The sequence below is a fragment of the Meleagris gallopavo genome, chromosome 1, assembly GCF_905368555.1.
Source record: "Meleagris gallopavo chromosome 1, MGAL_WU_HG_1.1, whole genome shotgun sequence".
Lineage (NCBI taxonomy): Eukaryota > Metazoa > Chordata > Aves > Galliformes > Phasianidae > Meleagris > Meleagris gallopavo.
This window is the reverse complement of record NC_139404.1, coordinates 6,853,668-6,875,208: the sequence shown is the minus strand read 5'-3', so window position 1 is coordinate 6,875,208 and position 21,541 is coordinate 6,853,668. Positions and strand designations below refer to the sequence as shown.

The window sequence follows — 21,541 nt, the reverse complement described above, 5'->3', positions numbered from 1 at the left end:
CTGTTGGTGCTACCCGTGTAGCTGAGCTGACTGCAGAGGGAGCTATGGCTGCAGAGAAGAGCTGCAAGTGTCCACCTGTTTTCGAGCTTCCAGGCTCTGAGTTTCTCTTACTGGGACTGAGAGAGGGAGAGAAAGAGACGGGAGTGAACAACTTTGTTTTTCAAAGTTTGTGCATTTATGGGTTTAGGCTGAAGTTTCCTCTTTCAGAGGAACGAAGATGCTGAAGACCTCTTCGATCATTTAACCTCTGCAGTCATCCTTCCTGGTGAAGAGATGTGCTTGCTTCTTCCTACAACTGGTCCAGCATACTTTGGAGGTGACATCACCCAACATTGTGCCAGTTCGGCTCACCAGCACCCTGGTAATGCAGACGGTTTTGATTCCTTCCCCCTGAAATGGCTCTGGGCTCAGCCAGGCTGACCAGGGCTCCTTGGCTCCTTCTCAGCCAAGCCCACGTGTGCAGGAGGGCTGCTGGGACCTGGAAGTCCTGGTTGCTCTTCCACCCAACAGAGATTCTACAACGATAGATATCCAAAACACATGCCCCAGAGGTCAGAGACAGACAGCTGCAGGTGTGGTGAAGAGAACGTCAGCTTCCATGCTCTCTGGATGCAGCTTTTGAGGTGCTGATGGTTTAGGACTGGTGGAAAGGATGCCAGGCATTGGGTATGAACACATTTTCCCTTATTCAGTTGTCTGCACTTGCAGGAAGCCCCACTGGTTAAGACACGTTGTGAGCCTTTACATGTTGAAAATAAGTGCTGCTGCGTAGCCTGAAAAAAGACAATAAATGCAGAGGAAATCCTTTTTTCAAGTTCAGATGTATTTTTCCAGACTAAGAGTTCAGACATCAGATTGTGCCTCCTGCCCTCCCTGACAGCTGGTGCATGCTCAGCTCTTTGACAGGAAGGCACTTCAACAGGAGCCAGAGGGAAGGTTTTGAAGCCTGGTTTTGGTGCCTACTGCTGCAGATCAAAGTTGTACCTTCGTACAAGAGAAATGAGGAAAAAAGGAAGCTTAATTAACCATACTACAGGCTTTCAAAGCTGATTCAGCTCTTCAAAAGCTTTTGCAGTTTAACGAAGCTGAGACCCGAACTGTTTCCTTTGCTGAGGTGTCCAGACTCCACGCAGGCATGTCGTGTAGCGAGTGCAGTTTGTTGGTGTAACTCCACAGAGCAGCTGCGGACCCAAGAGAATCACAGAATCACAGAATTGTAGGGGTTGGAAGGGACCTCTAGAGATCATCGAGACCAACCCCCCTGCCAAAGCAGGTTCCCTACACCAGGTCGCACAGGTAGGCGTCCAGGCGAGACTTGAATATCTCCAGAGAAGGAGACTCCACAACCTCCCTGGGCAGCCTGTTCCAGTGCTCCGTCACCCTCACCGTGAAGAAGTTCTTACGCACATTCGTGCGAAACTTCCTATGCTGCAGCTTATGTCCGTTTCCCCTCGTCCTGTCTCCACGTACCACTGAAAAGAGACTGGCCTCACCACTATGGCCGCCACACCTCGGATATTTATAAACCTGGATCAGGTCCCTCTCAGTCTTCTTTTCTCAAGGCTAAACAGACCCATTTCACTCAGCCTTTCTTCACAGGGGAGATGCTCCAGGCCCTTCACCATCTTTGTGGCCCTCCGCTGGACTCCTTCCAAGAGATTCCTGTCTTTTTTGTACTGGGGAGCCCAGAACTGGACACAGTACTCCAGATGAGGCCTTACCAGGGCAGAGTAGAGGGGGAGGATCACCTCCCTCGACCTGCTGGACACGCTCTTCTTAATGCACCCCAGAATGCCATTGGCCTTTTTGGCCACGAGGGCACACTGCTGGCTCATGGCCAACCTGTCGTCCACCAGGACGCCCAGGTCCCTCTCTGCAGAGCTCCTCTCCAGCAGCTAAGAGCCAAGACTTGGGCTCTGATTGTGCCACAGAAGAAGACTGAAACTCATTTGGCCTCATAACTGTGTCAGCAAAGAGCGTGCTTAGAGCTTCACCTGCAGCTTCGGGCTTCTACAGTGAACGCTGTTAAGCTCTGCTTAACCAAGGGCTGGTTACAAAACCAGTTGCCTGTGGGGAGGTGCGAGCAGAAGTTGTGCAAGGAGAAAAAATCTTTGAAGTGGCCTCTCAAGGCCAAGATGGAAGGCTCAGGCTTCATCTGAGGACACTTCAGGATGTGTCTCAGCATCAGTCTCTGAGCTGGGAGTGCCACTGCTCACAGCCACACTTACAGGCTTTCTGCCCTGTGTGAGTAACCTAACCAAATAGTGCATTGCAAAATCATTTTATGCTAATACAAAATAATTGCACTGAGGCTGAACAGCTGCTGCACTTCAAAGAAAACCTGACCTACAAAGAATAATGATGACAGGAGATGTGCTTCAGTTCTTGATTTTTTTTCCTCTACTATCTCTCTTGATGTATTTTTGGTTGATACTATGCTAATGTAAGATTATTAATAATCTTAATGGAAGGAGTGGTGAGCAGGACTAGGGAAGTTATCCTGCCCCTGTACTCAGCATTGGTGAGGCCTCACCTCGAGTACTGTGTTCAGTATTGGGCACCTCAGGTACAGGAAAGACGTTGAGGTACTGGAGCAGGTCCAAAGAAGAGCAACAAGGCTTGTGAAGGGATTGGAGAATGTGCCCTACAAGGAGAGACTGAAGGCTGTTCAGTCTGGGGAAAAGGAGGCTGAGGGGAGACCTTATTGCTCTCTTCCAGTACCTGAAAGGTGCTTACAGCAAGAGTGAGGTTGGTCTCTTCTCACTGGTGACAGGATGAGGGGAAATGGCCTCAAGTTGTGCCGGGGTGAATTTAGGTTGGATATCAGGAAACACTTCTTTACAGAAAGGGTTGTTAAGCACTGCAATAGGCTCCCCAGGGAGGAGGTTCAGTCATCATCCCTGGATGTGTTAAAAATCATTTGGACGTGGTGCTCAGGGACGTGAGTTAGCAGAGGGTTGTTAGGGTAGTATGGTTAGGTTGTGGTTGGACTCGATGATCTTTAAGGTCTTCTCCAACCTGAGTGAGTCTATGATTCTATGATCTTAACATAATGGCATTTACAATTAGATGAAGTTATTACTATAAAATTGTATGCAATATTGTGTTTCTTAAGGCTTGCCAGGCAGCTTTATTGAGTTAATGCACAGCGCCCTGACCTTGCAGCAACCCCAATGGAACAAGGGCAGTTTGCACCTTGCAGGAAGCCGCCCTTCCTCCAGGGCATGATGTGCCAATCCCCATTTCACTGCTTCCCATCCCATCAGGCTGTGGAGGGAGGCAGCCCAGGCTCTGCCATCAAAGGTGGATAGGCAAAAAAGGCTGATCCTTTAGTAGTGTATTTCTTTAGAAGGGTATTAATTTTCATTAATCTAGCTTGAGAGGTGATAAGATTACACTGATTAGCACAGAGGAGTAAAATACTACAGGTTTAATTTATGTCAGACGTTTGTAGAACCTAAGGAAAGATAATTGGTGGCAGCAGGGCAAGGTGCTCTGAGTGAAGGTTTCAGCAGCAGAGGGCTCATGACAGACAGGCTGGCTGAGGTACCAAACACCAGCCCTAATTTCATAGGTGATTATGAGCGCAGGGGGGGCTCATCCTGCTGTGCTCACAGTGCACACTGTATCTGCAGGTGAACATTTCTTGACTGCAAAAAGGGGCTGATTTATCTATCAGCTCTCTCTGCATCCTTAAGTTGCTCTGACAATGCACTTGCAGTGTTTCTCTTCCGGTGCAGTTTTGCTTAACAGTTCAGAGGAGGTGGCAGGGGTTTGTGCACTCACAGGGTTGCTCTCCTCCCGCCTGCATCTGCTGGGCTGGAGCCATCCCTGACATAAGTAGCTCTAAAAATAGACTGAAGCACATGGAATTGGTAAAATAAAACCCCCACCACTCCCTTATTTACTGCTGGGTTTAAGCAAAGCAATTGGTTTTGGTACCCTCACCCTGCTTTTGCACACAGGGATCAATGGATACCATTGCTTTCAGTCCTTCCCTCTGAAGGAGGCATCTACCTCACCTCTGAGTTTCATTTCTGCATAACTTCCCTTCCAGTGGCCAGAGAGAGGAGCTGGCAAAACCCTGAAGCTTTCAGCTTGCTGCCTGAAAGCTGATGGAGAATTTTACTCTGCTTTTGTGGACTCCAAATGAGTAATGCCTGTCTGAATGAAAAAAAAACGAACACACACAACACAACCGTGTGGGTGCCAGTTATGGACCATGAACCAATTTCTTTTGGTGATTCAGTAGAGAACTCTCAAGGAAAAGGAAAATCCTCTTCCTTAGAGAAATGAACCCATCCAAACCCAGGGAGCACGCTATTGCACGGTGTTTATTCTGAACGAGTCAAGAGGAGACATTTCCAAGCAGTGTCACAGTTCCATATTTGCAGTCACCAATCAGTGACACCCTTCTGCCCCCCAACAAACGGTATCAAAACAAGACTGAAATGAATGCATTATGCTGAGCAACTCTGCCCAGCAAAAGCACCACTTGGAGATGAGGGCTGCAGAGTACGGAGGTAAACTGGCAGATGCTTAAAACAGTGTCACTTACTTGCAGCCCTTGTACAAGCAAACAGAAGAGGTATTGATGGGGCCACCGGGACAGGAGATTGTGGCTGTTTCACCAGAACACAGAGCTGGTGATTCCAGGTACCTAAAAACACTTTCTGAGCACAAGTCAGATGCAACAGAAAAATCAGGTTCAGGTAAAGCTGGCTGAATTCAGCTGGCACCCCTGCAGCAGTGTGCTGTCAGAGAACATGTCTGTGTGAGGACAGCCCTCCTGCTAAGCCACCCAGGGGAACCCTGCTTTTGCTTCATCTCAGACAGGTCCTGGCCCCCTGGCAGCTGTGCCAGCATCAGAGGTCGGCGTGGTAGTAAGAGGGAAGGATATAAAAAAGGATATAAAAATAAGGGTAAAAGCTATGAAATGTAAGCACTCCGCTCTTTAAAAGCGCTCACAAAGCAGCGCCAGATTCATTAAAATAGCCTTTTCAAAGTGGGAGTGGAGCTGTACTAATGTAGTGCAGATGGTGCTGGGAATCCAGCACGGAGCTCTGGCCAGTCTACAATGCAGACATTGTGGGTTTGCAATGCTAAAGGCATAGGTGCATTTTTGAAGTCAGAAGTCAAGATGATGACCCAGGAACCACTAGAAATCTGTTTTTGAGTAGTCAAAGGGAGCAATTTTGGGGCTGATGAGGACTAGTAGTAGAATCCTCTTAACCCTTTTTCTGCTATCAGCTGAAAAAAGCATGAGGGTGGCATTACACACCACACCACTAACTTCACAAGTGCTCATAGAGGCTGTAGTCCTTCCAGTTCACGATTTCTTCCCTTTAAATCTGGTGCAGCTGAACATAAATTGGGGGATTCCTCGGGTTTTCTCAGTACAGATTCCACACTACCATTCTCTTTTCTAGATTAAGTCTTGTAAACAAGCTGTTGCTAAGAAAGAGCAGACATGGATGTGTATTTCACATGCAGCCTTATTCAGTCACTTTTAAGATCAAAGCTGGATATCCATGCAGTGGTTTGGCAAAGACTTTGTGGATGTCCTTCTCACAAGGAATTGATTTCTCTGCTCATTCATCCCTAAAGCCAGAATCCTCTTGGCTTTCCAGTAAAGAAATGTGTGGGTTAGACATAGAAATTCATCTGTGTGTTGGGAAAACATCAACTTCACGTCACTTAAGGCTATTGAGGAATTTTGGTTGTTCTTCCCCTCTTGGTAGAAGTGTTTCTCCACCGATCTTCGGACCTTTTTTCTCCTACAAATATGAATCACAGAGAAAAGTTAAAACATATGAAGATGTTTCCTAGTTTTATGACAGAGTTGGGACTGATTTATCCAACTAAATGTTGACTGACACTCCAGAAATATCCACATTCTGACTGCTTACGGATACAGAAAAAGGAAATTCTCCATGGCTAATTAAAACAAAGCTTCAAGAACAGAAGGCGAAAGGAGAAACTCCACTAAAACAAAGCCTGGAGAAGATGCAGAGCTGCTTGGCTTTGCTGGCAGCTTATAAGGGCACTGAAGCAAAGCATGGGACAGAAGCACCAGGAGAAGCAGGGAGCACTGGGGTGCTCAGCAGCTGCTGGTTCACACTTACCTTCAGCATCCCATCTCGCTCCCACTTGAAGAGGCCGCAGGTACTGAAAGATAAAGGTGGCAGGTGAAGACAGCTGTGTGCTGCACAGTATGAGGAGGTCCTAAACGACCCCACACTTCTACCACACCAGTTAGCAGGAGGGACTAACACTACAGTTTTAGGATGCGATTATGTGACTTGCAAGCCCACAGTAGTATTTCACAAGGCTTATTTCTTACCTGCAGGGCTTTTTTGGGAGCCTGTCAAGGGCAATAGCTCGGTTGCCACAAGGACATTTGAAAAACCGCTTGATGCCATCGTGCCAGTGGTAGTCGTGGTTATCCTGCACACAGGTCTCCAGAGGCTTGAAGTAGGTGTAATTACACTGTCAGGGAGGAGAAAGAAAGCTGTGAGTTGCTTACCAGCATGTCAGGCCCAGGCTGCGGGCTGAAGACAGCTGATCATCCAGAGCAAAGTATTTGTGTGACTTCTCCCATCTGGAGGCATCCACCAGTGTGAGCAACACACCCCCCCAGGCTTTGCCACTGCTCCTTCTATCACCATCCTGCCTGCTTTGCCACCGCCCTGTGGCCCTGCTCCCAGCATCCTGCGAGGCACAGTCACCCTCTGTGCTGCCCTAAAGAAATAGGAAAGGCAGTGGGAGGAAAAGTATAGCAGAAGCTGCAAATCCATAATTCCTCCCTTGTCCTCGGCACATTTGGGATTTTTTAAACTCTGTTCCTTTTCTTGATAGCGAACTTCCAGGAAATACAGACAAAGGAATCCCAGTGTTATGTTTTTCAAGGCATGAGGTTTCTTTTAACATGGAATATGGGGAGCTGAGGGTCCTGGTACAAAGTGCTTCAGGGATGCAGCTGAGAAATGAATGCCAGAACATCAACATCCAAGGAACCCACTGCAATAAACAAATCGAGATGTTGAGCATAACACTACAGCCTGCTTTGACAGCGTCTTCATATCTCAAAGTCACTCAGTGCACAAGCTGCTCTCAGCAACAGCCACAAGGAATTAAGCAGTCTCCATTTGATACTTGCACTGAACTATGGCCACGTGAGTGACTGACGGGGTTCTGCAGGATGGCCTGGTATCATTCTGTGCAATCTGTGCCCTAATTGCCTGCTGTCACCCTGACTCCACCTCACTCACCGTTTTACACGTTACCACTCGACATTTCACTTCCTTAATGCTCCTCATCTTCTCTTCCATTTCTTCTTTTTTCATCAGCGGCTGAAAGTATTGTTCCTGTAGCTCAGCTTCAGCCTGCATGGGCACAGGAAAAAGGGTGTGAGGAGAAAAAGATGCAAGAAGCCACTCCACACGTGGCCTTTAAGCAAATTACTGGGACTGTTTGCAGCAAAATGCAGTCCAACAGCCAGAGAAACAGCAAATATTTTTTGCTTCAAAAAAATCCATATAGGTTTAGCTGTGCTCCACCACCAATGATACCAGCTGCCTCTGAGATACCTGAGTGGGAGAATTACCAACAGCAGATACGAGTGAAATGAGCACACACCTATGACAGTGCAGGTAGAGCTCAGGTGGGCAGATGTAATGAATAGGATTGGTTCTTAGCCAAAATATTACACCTCAGCAGACCTTAAAACAACTATGAATTCATACTAACACAGCATGTGCAAGAGCCACATCCACTGGAAATGCAGTATTCCTAGGAACATGCTCAGAGATCCCTGACACCGCTCATCATGCTGACTTAGTGCCTATGACACATTTAGATGCCTGCTTCTTGCTGAAGTCATTAACAGGAGCCTTAACAGCAACCCCATTCTAAGCTATCAGCTGTGGCTGGGTTGAGGCCGTACCTCTTTCAGGACATTCGTGTGCTTGGATTTGGCATTCAGGATTTTCTGAAACTCTTCTGACTCCAGATAGGCCAGCTGCTCACGTCTTTTCTTCTGGGCAGGTTCCTGTTCATCCACACCTAAGAAAAGCAAATGAGTTCAGTCCTAAGTTCAAAAAAAGGTTGTGATTTCTAAACATGACCACTGGAGGAGATTTTGAAAAGGCAGATGCTCAGGTCAAGCAGCAGCCTTTAGTAGTTCAGGAGGATGCGAAGCTGAGTTCAAAGCTGGCTTCAGAAAATAAAAGCATTTTATACACAACACTGCATCTTCTCTTGAAGAACTGTAGCAGAAAGTTTCATACCACTCCAGGGGAGTGAGCATTGTTGTCTCCCTTACTGATGGAGAAGTTCCGTAAGAAATGGAGGAATACATTCAAGATCCCACAGTGTATCACCATCAGGGAAACTCAAATCCCATACAGAAGTCAGTTTTGCAGGTGGGATCTTTTCTTGATTTCCCTTGATTGAGTTAGCCATGCTTTGCTGGTGCTAAAGTGTGGCAAGAAAAGGAACAGAGATGAGGATAAGGAGCTATCTATCAGAGATGACATCTCACACTCTCTCCAACAGGGTTAGAGATCATTCAGCCTTTGAGTCAAGACCACTGCAGAAAAAACCCCTAAAGTTCTAAATAGCCCAAACTCAGCCTCTTTCTGGCATAGCAAGCCCTTGACCCAGTTAATAGTGCTCTGTCCAGCAAAATATAAGTATTTTTTTCATTTCTACAAACCAGCATTACTTACCATTCTCTGCTTCTGCTTTCTGTGATTGAGCAACGTTTTTCTCAACTCTTTCAACAATTTCTAGGACATCATCAAGATCAGCTCTTTTCCTCTTGATGCTGTTTGGATCAGTTTTAGCAAGAATGTGACCTTTTGCTCGTAGTCTGTGTATTGCAGCCAGCTAGAAAACAAGAAAGAGCTGTGAGTGTATTGGTGACCAGCCTGGCTTCTGTATTCCTTCTTCCAGGAGTCGCTGAAGTCTGTCAAATGAAGGAAACAAGATCAACTGGTCTGGACACAGAACTGGACAGAGAGAGGCCTGATAAAACCCCTATCTCTGCTGTACATCTAATTCAACACGTCACACGGCTTCTAGTCACTTCCTAATGTATAAAATGACTCTTGCAGGGGTGTTATCAGCATCTCTCTGCAGATGTGCTTTAACTGCTCCACAAATCAGCAAGTCTTCCAGAGGAAATTAATAGAAAATCACATCTAACTACTCTTTTCCAAGAGCAACAAGCTAGCCTATGTATGAAGATGACAGAATCACAGAATGGTTTGGGTTGGAAGGGATCTTTAAGATCATCTAGTGATTTAAGATAGAAGACTTCTGCATTCCACAGATCCAATTTCCCTTAACTTCCCTTTCTTCATAGTCAAAAGCAGCTCATTCAAAGAGCTGTTACCTTTTTGGCTTCTGCCAAGCTATCCAGCTTTGGTGTTGGAGGGGGAGATCCATCAAAGAAAAGGATATCTTCTCCTTCTGAGAAGCCTGTGCCCAGCCTGGGCCTTTGAGGAACTGACATTTTTGCAGCTTTGGGGAATTCTGCCCCTGGTTTTGGGGACAGGAGTGAAGGCTGTCTGGAGGTGGATGGGAGAGCAGGGCTTCCAGCTTTACTTGTGTTCTGGAGAAACCTTTAAAGACAAAATAATTCATTGAAATAAAGATATGAGTCAGAGACAGCAAAGTCTGAGAAACATATAGGAACAGAGGGATGCAGATGGTGAGGTTTTTTGTTTGTTTGTTTGTTTTTTTAACCTAACTGGCTTTTTGTTGCTAGAAATACATTTAGTGATTCAGGCATTCAGGAGAGCAAAACTAAACTGGTAAAGGATTCACTGGGTCACTGAAATGAAAAAGTCACTAGAAAAGGTGAACAGCCAATTGCTTTCCAAAACAAAAGCAGAGAGGCTTCAAATGAATCTGACAGATAAGGGCTGAAAGCACTTCAAAGAAATGGGCTTTTTGTGGAACAGGTAGTTAAAAGTAGTAGGCTTCTTTGTCATATGAGTCACATAAATACTTGAGTTTACTTAAGTCATTGCAGTGGCTGGACAGGTTTGAGGGGAAAAAAGATCCCTTCAGGGATATTGTAATAGGCAGCACCTTTAGCTTGGGAAGTCCCTGAAACACACTGGTGTAGATTGGGAGAATATCTGGGGGAAGGAAGTATCACGATGATTGTACCTCAGGCTCTGTTTCGGATCCTTGAGGTTTTGGCTTTACTTTTGTTCAGCCTTCGAAGGTTACTAGGCTACATCAACCTCTTCTTACATGCAGGAGACCCATGCAGGCCAGCAATGAACACAACTTGGAGTCCTGATCCCAGCTTCCTACTCTTCCCACCATTCCTGTTGCTAGGCAGCACACTGGAGTGTTTGATTCCACACTGAATAAATAGTTTTTATTAAAAAAAGAAAATTTCCTCCACAGCTGTACTGAGCCACAATAATGGATCTCTTTCTGTGTAAGTCAGTATGTATTACCTTCTCTGAATCTCTTCAGATCGCTTTTTCCTGGCCTCCAGCAATTTCTGTTTCTGTTGCTTGAGCAATGCTGATGCAGAGATAGACTGGAAACCAGACTCTTGCTTCTTTCCAGCATCTGTAAAAACGAAACAGTGTAAAACACCAGCACCATTTTGCTCAGAAAGAGCTGTGTTTGCAGGCACAAGGACATACCTGCTTTGGTCCAGTGCTTGCAGAGGTTTCTTGCTCCAAAGGTTGGCTGTGCCAGCAGTTCTTTGAATTCCTCAGAATATGGCATAGGTCTCTTTGCTGCACCTGGGGAGGAAGAGGCATACATCCAACACAACTGGAGCAAGGAAGGGAAGCACACCTGGCTTTAAAGATGTAAAGCAGCCTAGGTTGGAAATAACTCTCATAGGTCACCTGATCAAGCACTCCCCTGCAAAGCAGGGCTAACTCACACATTACATTTGGTTGCTCAAGCACTGCACACCACAGGCATTTCCACCCCTTCAGCAACTCCATCAGTCACTCAGTCCTCCATTGGCATCGTTTGCCTGCAGTGCTCTACCACTCCCATTTGTGGGCAGCTTTTGCTGAAAGGCCCTCATCCATCACATCTCTTCCTTGGAGACTTAAGAGCAGCTAAAGGCTACAGACAGTACACATAGACTGCTGTCTGAAATGGTGGCAATTGAAAGAGCTGAAATGTGGATAAGATATCTAGGCAACATCTGGAGTGCATGCTTTGAATATCCTATCATCTGCTCTCCACTGAGTGTAAAGAAGGTGCAATATTAAGTGCTTTTCGGAAAAGAAATGGAGGCAGAGAAGATCAATGAATTTCCAAAGGCTATGGAAGGAACATGCTTTGAAGATGACAAAAGAAAAGCTCAAGAAATAGGCTGGGTACTCAGCAGACCCCCTGCATTGCAGACCTGTCTCTGATTTATACTTAGTATTCCTTGGAAGTCTCCAAGACTGACAGAAGTCATCTATTTTAATCAATTAAAATAAATTCTCTGGTTCAAAGTTCTTAGAACTTCCAATTCTCATTAATCCTGCAAAGATCTTCTGTCATTGTCCAAAGACAGAACAGGAGACTTAATTCAGGGGGCACCACTGCAAAAAGGTGCACAGAGCTACACAGTTGCTTAGTTACATTTGCCTCACAGCTGTGATCTCAGGAAGAAAGGAGTTTAGATCAACTGAGAAAGCCTGCAGAGGTCTGTAGCAATCATTGCCTCATTTTTTCAGTGGGTAACGGGGTCCTGGGACACAGCTACACGTCAAGCTGAAAATATCTGGAGGGTGAAGAGGCTATATGGGAAGTTAGGTACCAATTTTCTGCCTGGTTTCCTGGACAATTGCATCAGCTCCTCTCACAACCATATTGGAGAGAGTGGTCTGAACCTTCCTTTTTGGCACTGCAGCAGCTGCCCTAGAAAGAGGAAAAAAAAACAGAACATCAGAGTTTTTCCATGTTCAGAGCAAGGACAGAAGGTTGAATGCTATCCCAGTGCTAAAACTCCAGTTGCTCTTTAATCCAAACTGGTGCTTCTCTCCTGGCATCTTCCTCTCTTTGGGAGCATTAATCTAAATCCAAATTCCAGCACAGTGTTTGGGATCCTTGTTCTCACTGGGTTGGGATACACATTCTTTATATTTAGTATTCTCTCAGTGCATATGTCATTGCTAAGCCTCACTCACAGTCAGCTCCAGGGATGGAGAGGAGGCTGGAATTGCTTCATTACTGAGAGGTCACAGCAGTTATCAGATGGCAGCAGCCAGGGAATCAAAGCAGTGTGCAAGCACAGCACGTGATCCAGCTGTGACTCGAATTTTTCCACAGCTGTCTTTGGGGAGAGTTGGATGAAGGGTCAGACCCCTCTGCTCTAGCATGAGATGCATACTGACCTTAACCATTCAATAATACACAAGGTATTGTGTATCACTGCCTTTTCGTTAACATGCAGCGATACTGTATCATTTCAGTCAAGAAAGGGAGAAGGAGGAAATACAGAATACACCGAGTCTGGGATTAAAAAGTAATGAGCCATGACAAGGTGCAGTAAGGGAATGGCACTGAGAAGTACTCATCTTGTAGTCTCGAATGCTTGGGACCTCGTGATAAAGGTTATTTTATCTCCTGAAACACAATACCCACTGGCTTCACAATGCAGTAATAACACATCTTTTCACATTGTATCACTGACTGATGAAATCTTCCTATCAAATAGCAGCTCTGTTATCCTGTGAGGCCAGAAGGATTACACCATGCGTGGGACATCTATTCTTGTTTGATGGATGCACTTAAGTCATGGGGAAATCTAGCTAAATAGATGCTGTTGTAGAGAGAGCTTCAGACTTGTATAAGGGAGAGAAATTCTGTTGAAAAGGTGGGAACTGTGCTTTAGCTCAAGGGAAATAAGAGGTTTATCTTACACTGAAGCCGCATACGCTGTTGAAGAGACTCCTCCGTAGTGAAATCCATCCTGACACAGCCTCTCCTTCAAACTGGGGTTTTTCCTACCAAGTTTTTTGGGAATGCGGCCACCAGAGAAGGTAGACTGCAGATCTGCCCGCTTTGAGCTGAGCTTCTTGTACTGGGATTGGATGTGATACTGACAGTATTCACAGTCATTCTGAAAAAAGAATGAGGAAGTCTGTAGTAGAACACTGGTAGATAGAATTTACTTCATTCCCCTCGTGTAACCCACGTGTAACCTTCTGCCCTACTGCCATTCCAAATGCTTTTAGTTCCTCCCGAGTTCTTCATCCCTTCTCCTTTTCCTCTCTTGGTTTTAAGTGCTTCCCCACCACCAACAACCCTTCTGACTTTGTGCAGGCACAAACATTCTGCTGGTTTATGGGCATGATGGCCAAGGGAATTTGTTAAGATCACCTCCAAAACCCATTCCCAACTAAAACATCCTATCTTTTCACTTTGGCTGAGTTCCTTGGTGCAGTGCATGGAAGCCTGCACTTGGCACAAAGGATAATGGAGGGCACAGAGGTGGTGAAATGAGTCCAGACCATTGTTTGTCACTGTAGCTCTAGCTTTGCATTTAGGGAACTGCAGTGCTGCTGCTACAGGCCTGTCACAGCAACAGCTCCTCTGGGTTACATTCCTCAGCTCTACCTTAATTAGTCACAAGTCGAGATACAGAAAGAAGTAATAAAAGAGTTCCAGCAGCAGCACAAAAGCAGCAGCTGCATTTTTACCAACACCTTACAGGATACTTTCACTACTGAAGTACAAACCAGGTTCACAATCTGTGCACAAGGATCACCATTCTTCTTCCTGGCTTTGCAGGTGCCCATATCCAGAGCTTCACCCATGAGCAGGATCTTCTGTGGGTGATCAACAGACAAACACACCTAGAGAGAAAACAGAACATGCCTTCAGCATGGATATACTGAACATGCTTCTCTCTAGATGTTGTAATAAAGGACGTTCCCGTTCAACTGCTCGGCTCTGAAGTTATCACAGCAACTGCATTTCAACAAAAACATCCTCACAGAGGATGAAGAGATGGAATTCTTTGTCCTTCCATAAGCCAAGGTACAACCAAAGCTCACTCCTGTGGCTCAACATGAGCATCGCCTTCACACCACAGATAGTGGGACTTGTATTTGTAGGCAAGAAGTAATTTTGAAGTCAGTTTTAATGTAGTTCTAAATGTGCACACCTCAGCTAAGAAGAGCCATTCAGTGCTGCCTTTACATTACCTCTGGATGCCTTCCTGCTCACCAGCAGGACTTCAACTGCATATCCTTGTTAATTTAAGCAATTACGTAGTTTAATCGACAATTAATGAGATTCTTAATTTTTCCATTTGGAGAATTCAAAATGCAAAACAGTCCATCACCAGCTACTAGATTGAAATTACCCTTGACAGAAGTCAGTAAAAACGGTTTCCATTCCAGTGCAATTAAAAAGATATTAAAAAAGCATTTAACTTATTAACAAAATGAAGCTACCTTAAATGTTTTGATACATGGAGAAAATTAATTTGTCACGTTCCGCATTTATAAGTAATTGATTAAACAAATTAAGTATTATGTATCAACTTATTATACATAACACATCATTTGTTTTATAAATCAAACACTACTTCTTCTTAATCATGATTTTGGAACAAGGAAACCTTTTCCAATCACGTCTCTCGAGGAGAGGAACGAGCACCCCCCAGTTTTTCAGCTTGTTGAGACACTGTGGTTGAAAGCAGCTGAATAATAAATTGCCATGAAAATACAATTCCTGCATCTGAAGAAGAGGTGAGCAACCTACCAAGAGCAGGTTAAATGATAGAATAAACTTTGGTTTTAAGGGCTCCTTGAAGTCAGATGTCCAGAAGGCTGAGAACAAATAAACACCGTGCAAATATCTGAATGCAATTGAGACTTATTAGGCAGACTGCTGTAATTTCAATCCTGATGTGTTACAAAACTAAATCCCAGGTAGGTATAAAGATGTTCAGCTACGGGCTGATGGGCAAGTGAAAAATCCTCTCACCTCATCTGAGCCTTCCTTAGGTTTCATAGGATTAGCATTGAGCAGCCCAATGACCGTGCCTTGGTCTGTCTTCCAGAGCTCTTTGTGGACATCCCCAAACAAGAAGAGCGAGACACACTGACTGAGGTCACGCAGGTCGTTCAGCCGCCAGATGCTGAAGGTTCTGCCCTGGAACAGACATTCACTTTTACAGCTCAGCAAGAGGACACCAACTGCACCCCCACGTTCTTGTTGCATTTTAAGGGTTGTTATTATTCATAACCTCAGTAAGATGTAGCCACAGTATGTCCAGCCACGCCACACAGCCAGTTCTAGGATTCTTAGAGACCAACGCAGCACAAAAACGCTGCTGTCACCGAACTTCCTGATATGGGAGCTGGGCAGCAATCCTGCTTGCTGAATAGAGGCCTTGACCCCACTCAACCAAAACCAAGGCATATTCAGTACTGTTTCATCAGTAAAGTTTTACAGGACACGTGCTCCATATAGGACTGAATGATCTCTAGGAAATTATGGAAGCAGTCTGTTGGCACACTTAAAGCAAGAGAGCTATCTAGAAAGGCTGGGAGTCACTCATTTCTTTGCACTAGCATTTCACATGTTACAGTGGATGAACAGAGTTATGCAGTGTGTGCACACCAGTGCCCAGTACAATTGCTCCAAGGAAGGACTCACCCTGAGGACTAAAAGCAGCATAACTGCATGAAACCAGATGAGCCAGGATCTCTAACACAGCAGCTTTTCATTTACTACAAGGAGGTGGTTGATTAAGTTAAATGAGTTCACGCAGCAAAGTTACTTACATTATTTGTGCTCTGAGGAGTGACCTTCTTTACTATGACTCCAAATGTTACCCAATCTGTTTCCTCTAGATTTTCAGTAGCAAGTTTGTGCTTCAGTTGGGACAGCCGGATCAGCCTCCTGTTAGCCATTTTTCTGTCCATCTCAGCTGATGAGACCCGGGGTTTTCTGCATCAAATACAGCATGTAAAAGAGAACACATTCATTTACATAAACAGTCAAAACCACTCAGCATTCTCCCGGGTAGAATACATCTCACTGCAAAATGCCTCTGTGCCTTATTTCACCCTGAGTTCACTTGAAACGAAACCCCTCTGTTCCAGATGCTGTACAAATATTGGAGAGCTACAAGTCAAGCATGTTGTTCTTTGTCCAAATAGCTGCACTGCAACTTAGCCCCTGAGCCTTCAGTAACTCTTCTCACTTCAGGAAGGACTATCACAACTCTCTGGAAATATGCTAGAAATTCACCATGGTTTCTGGTGAGGAGGGTACAGTAAGTGTTCAGAGACCTCTCGTGGTCACAGTGAGTATAGGAATTCAGAATGCTCCCAGGAGTTCCAAGTATGAAACAAAATTTGCTCAGCTGGGGCCCAATCAGACCTTATTAGTGCCAATCGTTGAGGATATGCCAGGGAAGGCAGTGATAATAAAATTAGAGACTTTCATTAGGAAAAATAAAAATCAAATTTAATGAGCAGCCAAGCAATGCTGTGGCTTTGTGTTACCCCAAGTCCTCCGCTCACAACTTGTGCAATTAACACATCACAGGACGTGGTACATACATGAGCACAGCCTCCCCAGGCAGAGGTCAGTGCTGGGCTGCTGACCTTAATCTCAGTCCTGAGAAGGTTTCCACAGACACGGGCTGCAGTGTCGTACTGGAGCACGCAGGCACGTGAGGAGTCTTCTCTCTGGGCACCTTATTGGGTGTGTTCCCTGGGGCAGACTTGAGAGGCTGGAATGCCAGACTGAGGACTTGTCGTGGTGGAGGAGTCTTGGTTTCTTTAGCAGGAAAAAAAGAAAAAAAGAAAGAAAATCTTGATAAAGAAAGAAAACTTAAAAATAAAAATAACATTCACTTACACTTGATTAGACACAGGAGTCCAGTGCAAGTGAGGAATAAGATGTGTAAAACTGTCTTAATAATATTGTACTGGTCTCCCAGTCAGCCAGGAACTGGTTAATAGAAATATCACCCTGGATGTGCCCAAGCAGCTGCAGTGAACAACATAGGATATCAGCAAAAGCCCTGTGTGTTTCAATGAAAGGTACACTCAGAATGATACCTGCTGGGGAGGCTTTTGATTTCTGGTTTCCTCTCTTGGCTGTTGGTAAAGGATTGTCCAGCTGGGCAGAAAAACACAGTGATTCCTGCAGCTTCTGAACTTTCCTTTCCTTTAGGGGTGGACAGAGAGATTTGCCTAGCCAAGAAAACAAAAGTATTTATGAGATCTCAGGATCCAATCTTAAATACTAAACATTGTTCCAAACTAAGTAATTGAATAAATCCAAGTCAGGGTCCCACATGGAAACCCTTCAACTAAATTGCCAGCATCTGAAATGCAACATCTGTAAAAGCCCCAATGATTTTTACTCCTTCTGACCTTAAACTCTCAATGTCACTGAAGCCAGAAAGCTGTAGAAAGTAGGAGCATTTTCTTGTTTTTCAATTTCCCTGTGTTTCATTAGTTTCATTACTACACTCAGTGTGCTACAGCAACAAACACAGCTGTATTTTCTGGGTGTAGCAAATCTGATTGTACCAATATTTTCTGGGTGTAGCAACATCTGATTGTACCAATATCCGCCAGTAAGAACGAACCTTTTCCAGCAGAACACTGGAGCACCTCAGTCACAGATGTTGCCCCATTTCTATCAATCTGTGATACAGAAAACAAAACTGCAGCTCATTTAGTCTGCACTGCAAGAAACAATCTGTGTGGGAATATAGCAGACCATCATTCCTCTTTGCTACTCAGTGCCCACTTCAGATTATCTGCCTACAGTTTGCACATTGAGAGGCTAACAGATCAGAAACTCATTTAATTAGTCTCGTTACCAGGGGCTTTCTGCTCAGGGCCTGAACTGGATTGCTGCCCGATGGCAGTCTTCTGCAGCTGCTCCTGTAACATCTTCATCTGTTCTTGCAATTTTCTCAGCTCAGCTAGCAAAGAAAGAAGAAAAGGGACAATAATGAGGACAGCAGTAAGCCACAGTAAACAGGGATTTAAGAAATCCTGGGGAGCCTGGCAGTATTACTGCATCACAGATTAGGGAACAAAAAAAAAAAAAAAAAAAAAGACTAGAGTCACAGTATAGATTTAGCTCTGATCCTACATAGCTCACAAAGAAGGGACACCTTTCCATGCACGGGAGCTGACTTACATAAATATTTGATTTGTTTGTGGTATATTCCTTGATGTGTTGTGTATATCTTTTCTAGTGAACACATGATCACTTAGATGGCTGATTATCGATGGCTTAGATTATTGATTATAGATGGCATTCTATAATGTAAAGAAGTGCTTCCAATACAATCAAACACATTGCTTGAATACAGGAATGCTCAGGGACCAGCTCCGCTTCCACACCAGCTGGTACAGCAGAACCCCCCACCATCAAGCCCTGAGGAAGCAGGTGGAGTTGTGCTTGTAAGAGGTACCAAGCTGACAGCTCTAAGGACTGAAGCAACATTGCTCTTCATCAGATAAGACCCAAATAAACAGGAGACCTTCTCTATCCTGTTCACCAGAGCTTGACAAATCTTCATGGCTCCTCTGTGCTTCTTTTGGGAAAGTAGGTTGGATGAGTTTGGCCAAAGAGCACTGAAAATTGGATTTAGAACGCTCTATCCAATGTCGTTCACAAGGGCTTTCTACATTTCCCATCTGGGTACCTTCCTACACTGAGAGAAGCAGTAGGCCCTATATCACAAACATGTCAGATAAAAGATGCTGTAACAGAAACCTTGTAATTCTTCATTGGTTTTCTCTTCTTGATTGGGAACTGAAGCTGAGACAGTGTTTTCTGCCTCCTCTTCTTCCAGCAGGTCATCCACATCTCCAAACAGCACAGCCAGGTTCTCCTTCTGCTCATCAATTATGCTGTTGTCAGCATCCACCTCCTCAGTGTATGACGCATCATCTTCTGCATCAAAGAGCTCATCGTACTCATCCGGTTCTCCCTTCTCATCCTTTGGGGTATCTTCCTCCTCGGGAGAGTTCTCCTTTTCAGCCTCCCCATTTTCTTCTAGGAGGGAGACCAACAGATCCAAATCTTCATCACCTGAAGCAAAAATTACACTCAGTGTTACTTCTATCCTTTTAGAGGAAAGCTGCTACAGAATAAAACATTCAAGACAGTTAAATCACAGGCAAATAAAAAGCAAAACTAAATCTGAGCAGTAAGTGGAATTTTTTTAAAAATTGCTTCAGCTTAAGGAAGACAAAGCAGCTTTCCTGCGACCTGGTCCGATAGATATATGGTTGCAGACACTCTCAGCTCCTGATCCAGGCTGGCAGGTCAGGAGAAAACCTGGCAGACTGTTAGCACAGAATTTCCTCCTGGCCAGCTGCCTTATGACAGCTTCTGCTGTAGAGAAAAGCCGGGGAGCCTGCAGAGGACAGAGTGACACCCACATGGCTCTTGGTAATAGGAGCTTAAGAGAAAGACGCGAGGCAAGCAAGAAAGTATATCTCCAGATTCACTTTGCTCAAGGAAGCAAACAGGGCAGCAGAAAAACATGAAGCAAAAGGTCAAAAAGCTTGAGGAGGGTAGATATAGGTTGGACTTTTTCCTTGTCTTTTACAGCAAGGGTGGTGACGCACTGGAACTGGTTTCCCAGAGATGTGGTTGATGCCCTGTCCCTGGACACTTTCAAGGCAAGGATGGATCAGGCCCTGGGCAATCTCATCAAGCTGTGCATGTCCCTGTTCATTGCAGGGGTTTGGACTAGATGACCTTTAAAGGTCTCTTCCAACTGTAAAGATGATTCTAAAAACAGAAAAATGAAAATGAAGTACAGGGAAGAGAACAGGACAGACAGAGCAGAGATCCATACACAGAGCAAAACAACAAACATATTCAGCATTTGGCCTTGAGGAAAACACAAATGCAGCCTCACATGAGGATGAGAATGATGAAGGCAATAGACAAGGCCACAGGGAGCACAGTCAGCACAACGTAATTTCCTTTGTTAAGAGACAAACGGAGCTCTCTGCACTTTGTCAGAAAGCTTCCCTACTGCAAGTAAGGCAGTGCTTTTATCCCTTACCATCCATGATCTCACCAGGATTCCTTCCAGAGCCCCCCAAGGCCAAACAGACTCTGTCACAGGAGAACAAATGGATACTGTTGGGATGGATATTAATTAGAAATGGAGGTCACCACTCTCGGTCAAGCATCACTCTTTCTATCCACAGCTGCCCATCAGAACACTGAACTTAAAGCCACAGGTGTATTTCCACACATGAAGCCTGACTTGAGCTGAGCCCCCTGCAGCACAAGACCACAACCTGGAGAACAAAGCCCTGCCCCAGCCCCCCATCCAGGGATCCCTCCTTCCACCCCCCACAAAGGGACTCTTTCGCCGGTTCAGCCCGATCTCTCTAACCCCACTCAAGGGATCCCTTCCCCTCGTACTCCCGATCTCAGGGATCCCCTCCCCTCTCAACTCCGACCCCCTCCTTCCCCCCAGGCCCGGCCGCTCTCCCCTCACAGCCCCGCTCACCGCCTCCCGCGCTCTCCAAGCACCCGCCAAAACTCCAACCACGCTCCGCCCTCCTCGCGCATGCGCGCCGGCACGCCGCTCGCTGCGTCAGCGACATCTTTAGTGCTGGCGGCGCGGGCGCCATCTTGGTTGTGGGCAGGGAGCCTGTGGTTTGGGGCTGGTAACAGCGATCATGTGGAAACTGAGATTCCTGATCATACAGGAGCTTTCTGTTTTCTGTTGCCCTGTGTTTCTTGACCCAGCAGCTCCTACTAGAGCTGCAGCAATTACCTGTGAAACAACCCTTTGTGTATGTCTTGGATAGGTGGCAATCATTAGCAGGCTATGGTATATTGGAAATAGCAGGCATTTCCCAAAAGCAGGCAGATGGTAACACAAGTTAGTTTTGTATTTTTTTAATTGCAGATTTAGTGCACTGGCTTACCTCTTGCCCATTAACAGTTTTAATACTTACCAATTCCAGGTGTTAAGAGTTGGTTTTTCTGTTTTGCCTGCTAATGGTCTGTGTGATCCCCACAGAGCATCACCACATCACCATTTTCCGTCTCACAGGAATAATGATGGATTGCCCGCCTCTGCAAACTGAGGTCTGCAAATCCAGCAGTATTTTCCTGCTCACAGGTCTCCCACCCAACCATGGGACTATTTCTGGCCTCTTCTCAGTTTGGGAACTGTGCCTCCCATGGCTGCTGGCTGTGGGACAGACTGTGACAGCAGGAATGTGTCTTGTTAAAACAGGGGTATGTGACAGGTGGTATTCCATTAACAGATGGAGTCCAATCACTTTAAAGCACAAATATGTTTTATCTTTCATCTAAGGGAAAGCAAATTACTATTAACCTTGTGCTAATGAGCATCTGCTGGCCATGTTCACCCGGTCTTTTGTCCACTGTGCTAAATGGACTGTACTTAATGATGACAGCTACAGGAAAATAATCCTCCCTCTTGCATTAGCAGGTTTCAGTGTGTTGTGGCATTATTATTTGCAGTTCCTTGTCCCTTCTGATTTGCAGTATTAGATCTTATCTT

The 21,541-nt window shown here is 45.3% G+C and overlaps 1 protein-coding gene across 3 annotated transcripts; it reads right to left on the bottom strand.

Moving 5' to 3' along the window:
• Positions 1 to 4,316: 4,316 nt before the first annotated feature.
• On the bottom strand, positions 4,317 to 20,636 carry MCM10 (minichromosome maintenance 10 replication initiation factor). Of its 3 annotated transcripts, none has more exons than XM_085216007.1 (20): positions 20,482 to 20,636; positions 20,057 to 20,109; positions 18,751 to 19,068; positions 17,843 to 17,947; positions 17,070 to 17,204; positions 16,611 to 16,785; positions 15,783 to 15,948; positions 14,980 to 15,147; positions 13,725 to 13,841; positions 12,906 to 13,105; positions 11,801 to 11,901; positions 10,674 to 10,775; positions 10,479 to 10,596; positions 9,398 to 9,626; positions 8,730 to 8,889; positions 7,946 to 8,064; positions 7,272 to 7,385; positions 6,344 to 6,489; positions 6,126 to 6,168; positions 4,317 to 5,777 (listed from the first exon to the last, which is right to left on the bottom strand). In XM_085216007.1, exons 1-20 carry the CDS (start codon positions 20,634 to 20,636, stop codon positions 5,694 to 5,696), a joined length of 2,808 nt encoding a protein of 935 aa, XP_085072133.1. In that variant the 3' UTR covers positions 4,317 to 5,693. The 3 variants fall into 3 exon arrangements, with proteins under 3 accessions (XP_085072133.1, XP_010715964.3, XP_010715825.3); XM_010717662.4 differs by having other exon boundaries at positions 20,513 to 20,566; XM_010717523.4 differs by having other exon boundaries at positions 20,057 to 20,133; positions 20,513 to 20,554.
• Positions 20,637 to 21,541: the final 905 nt, after the last annotated feature.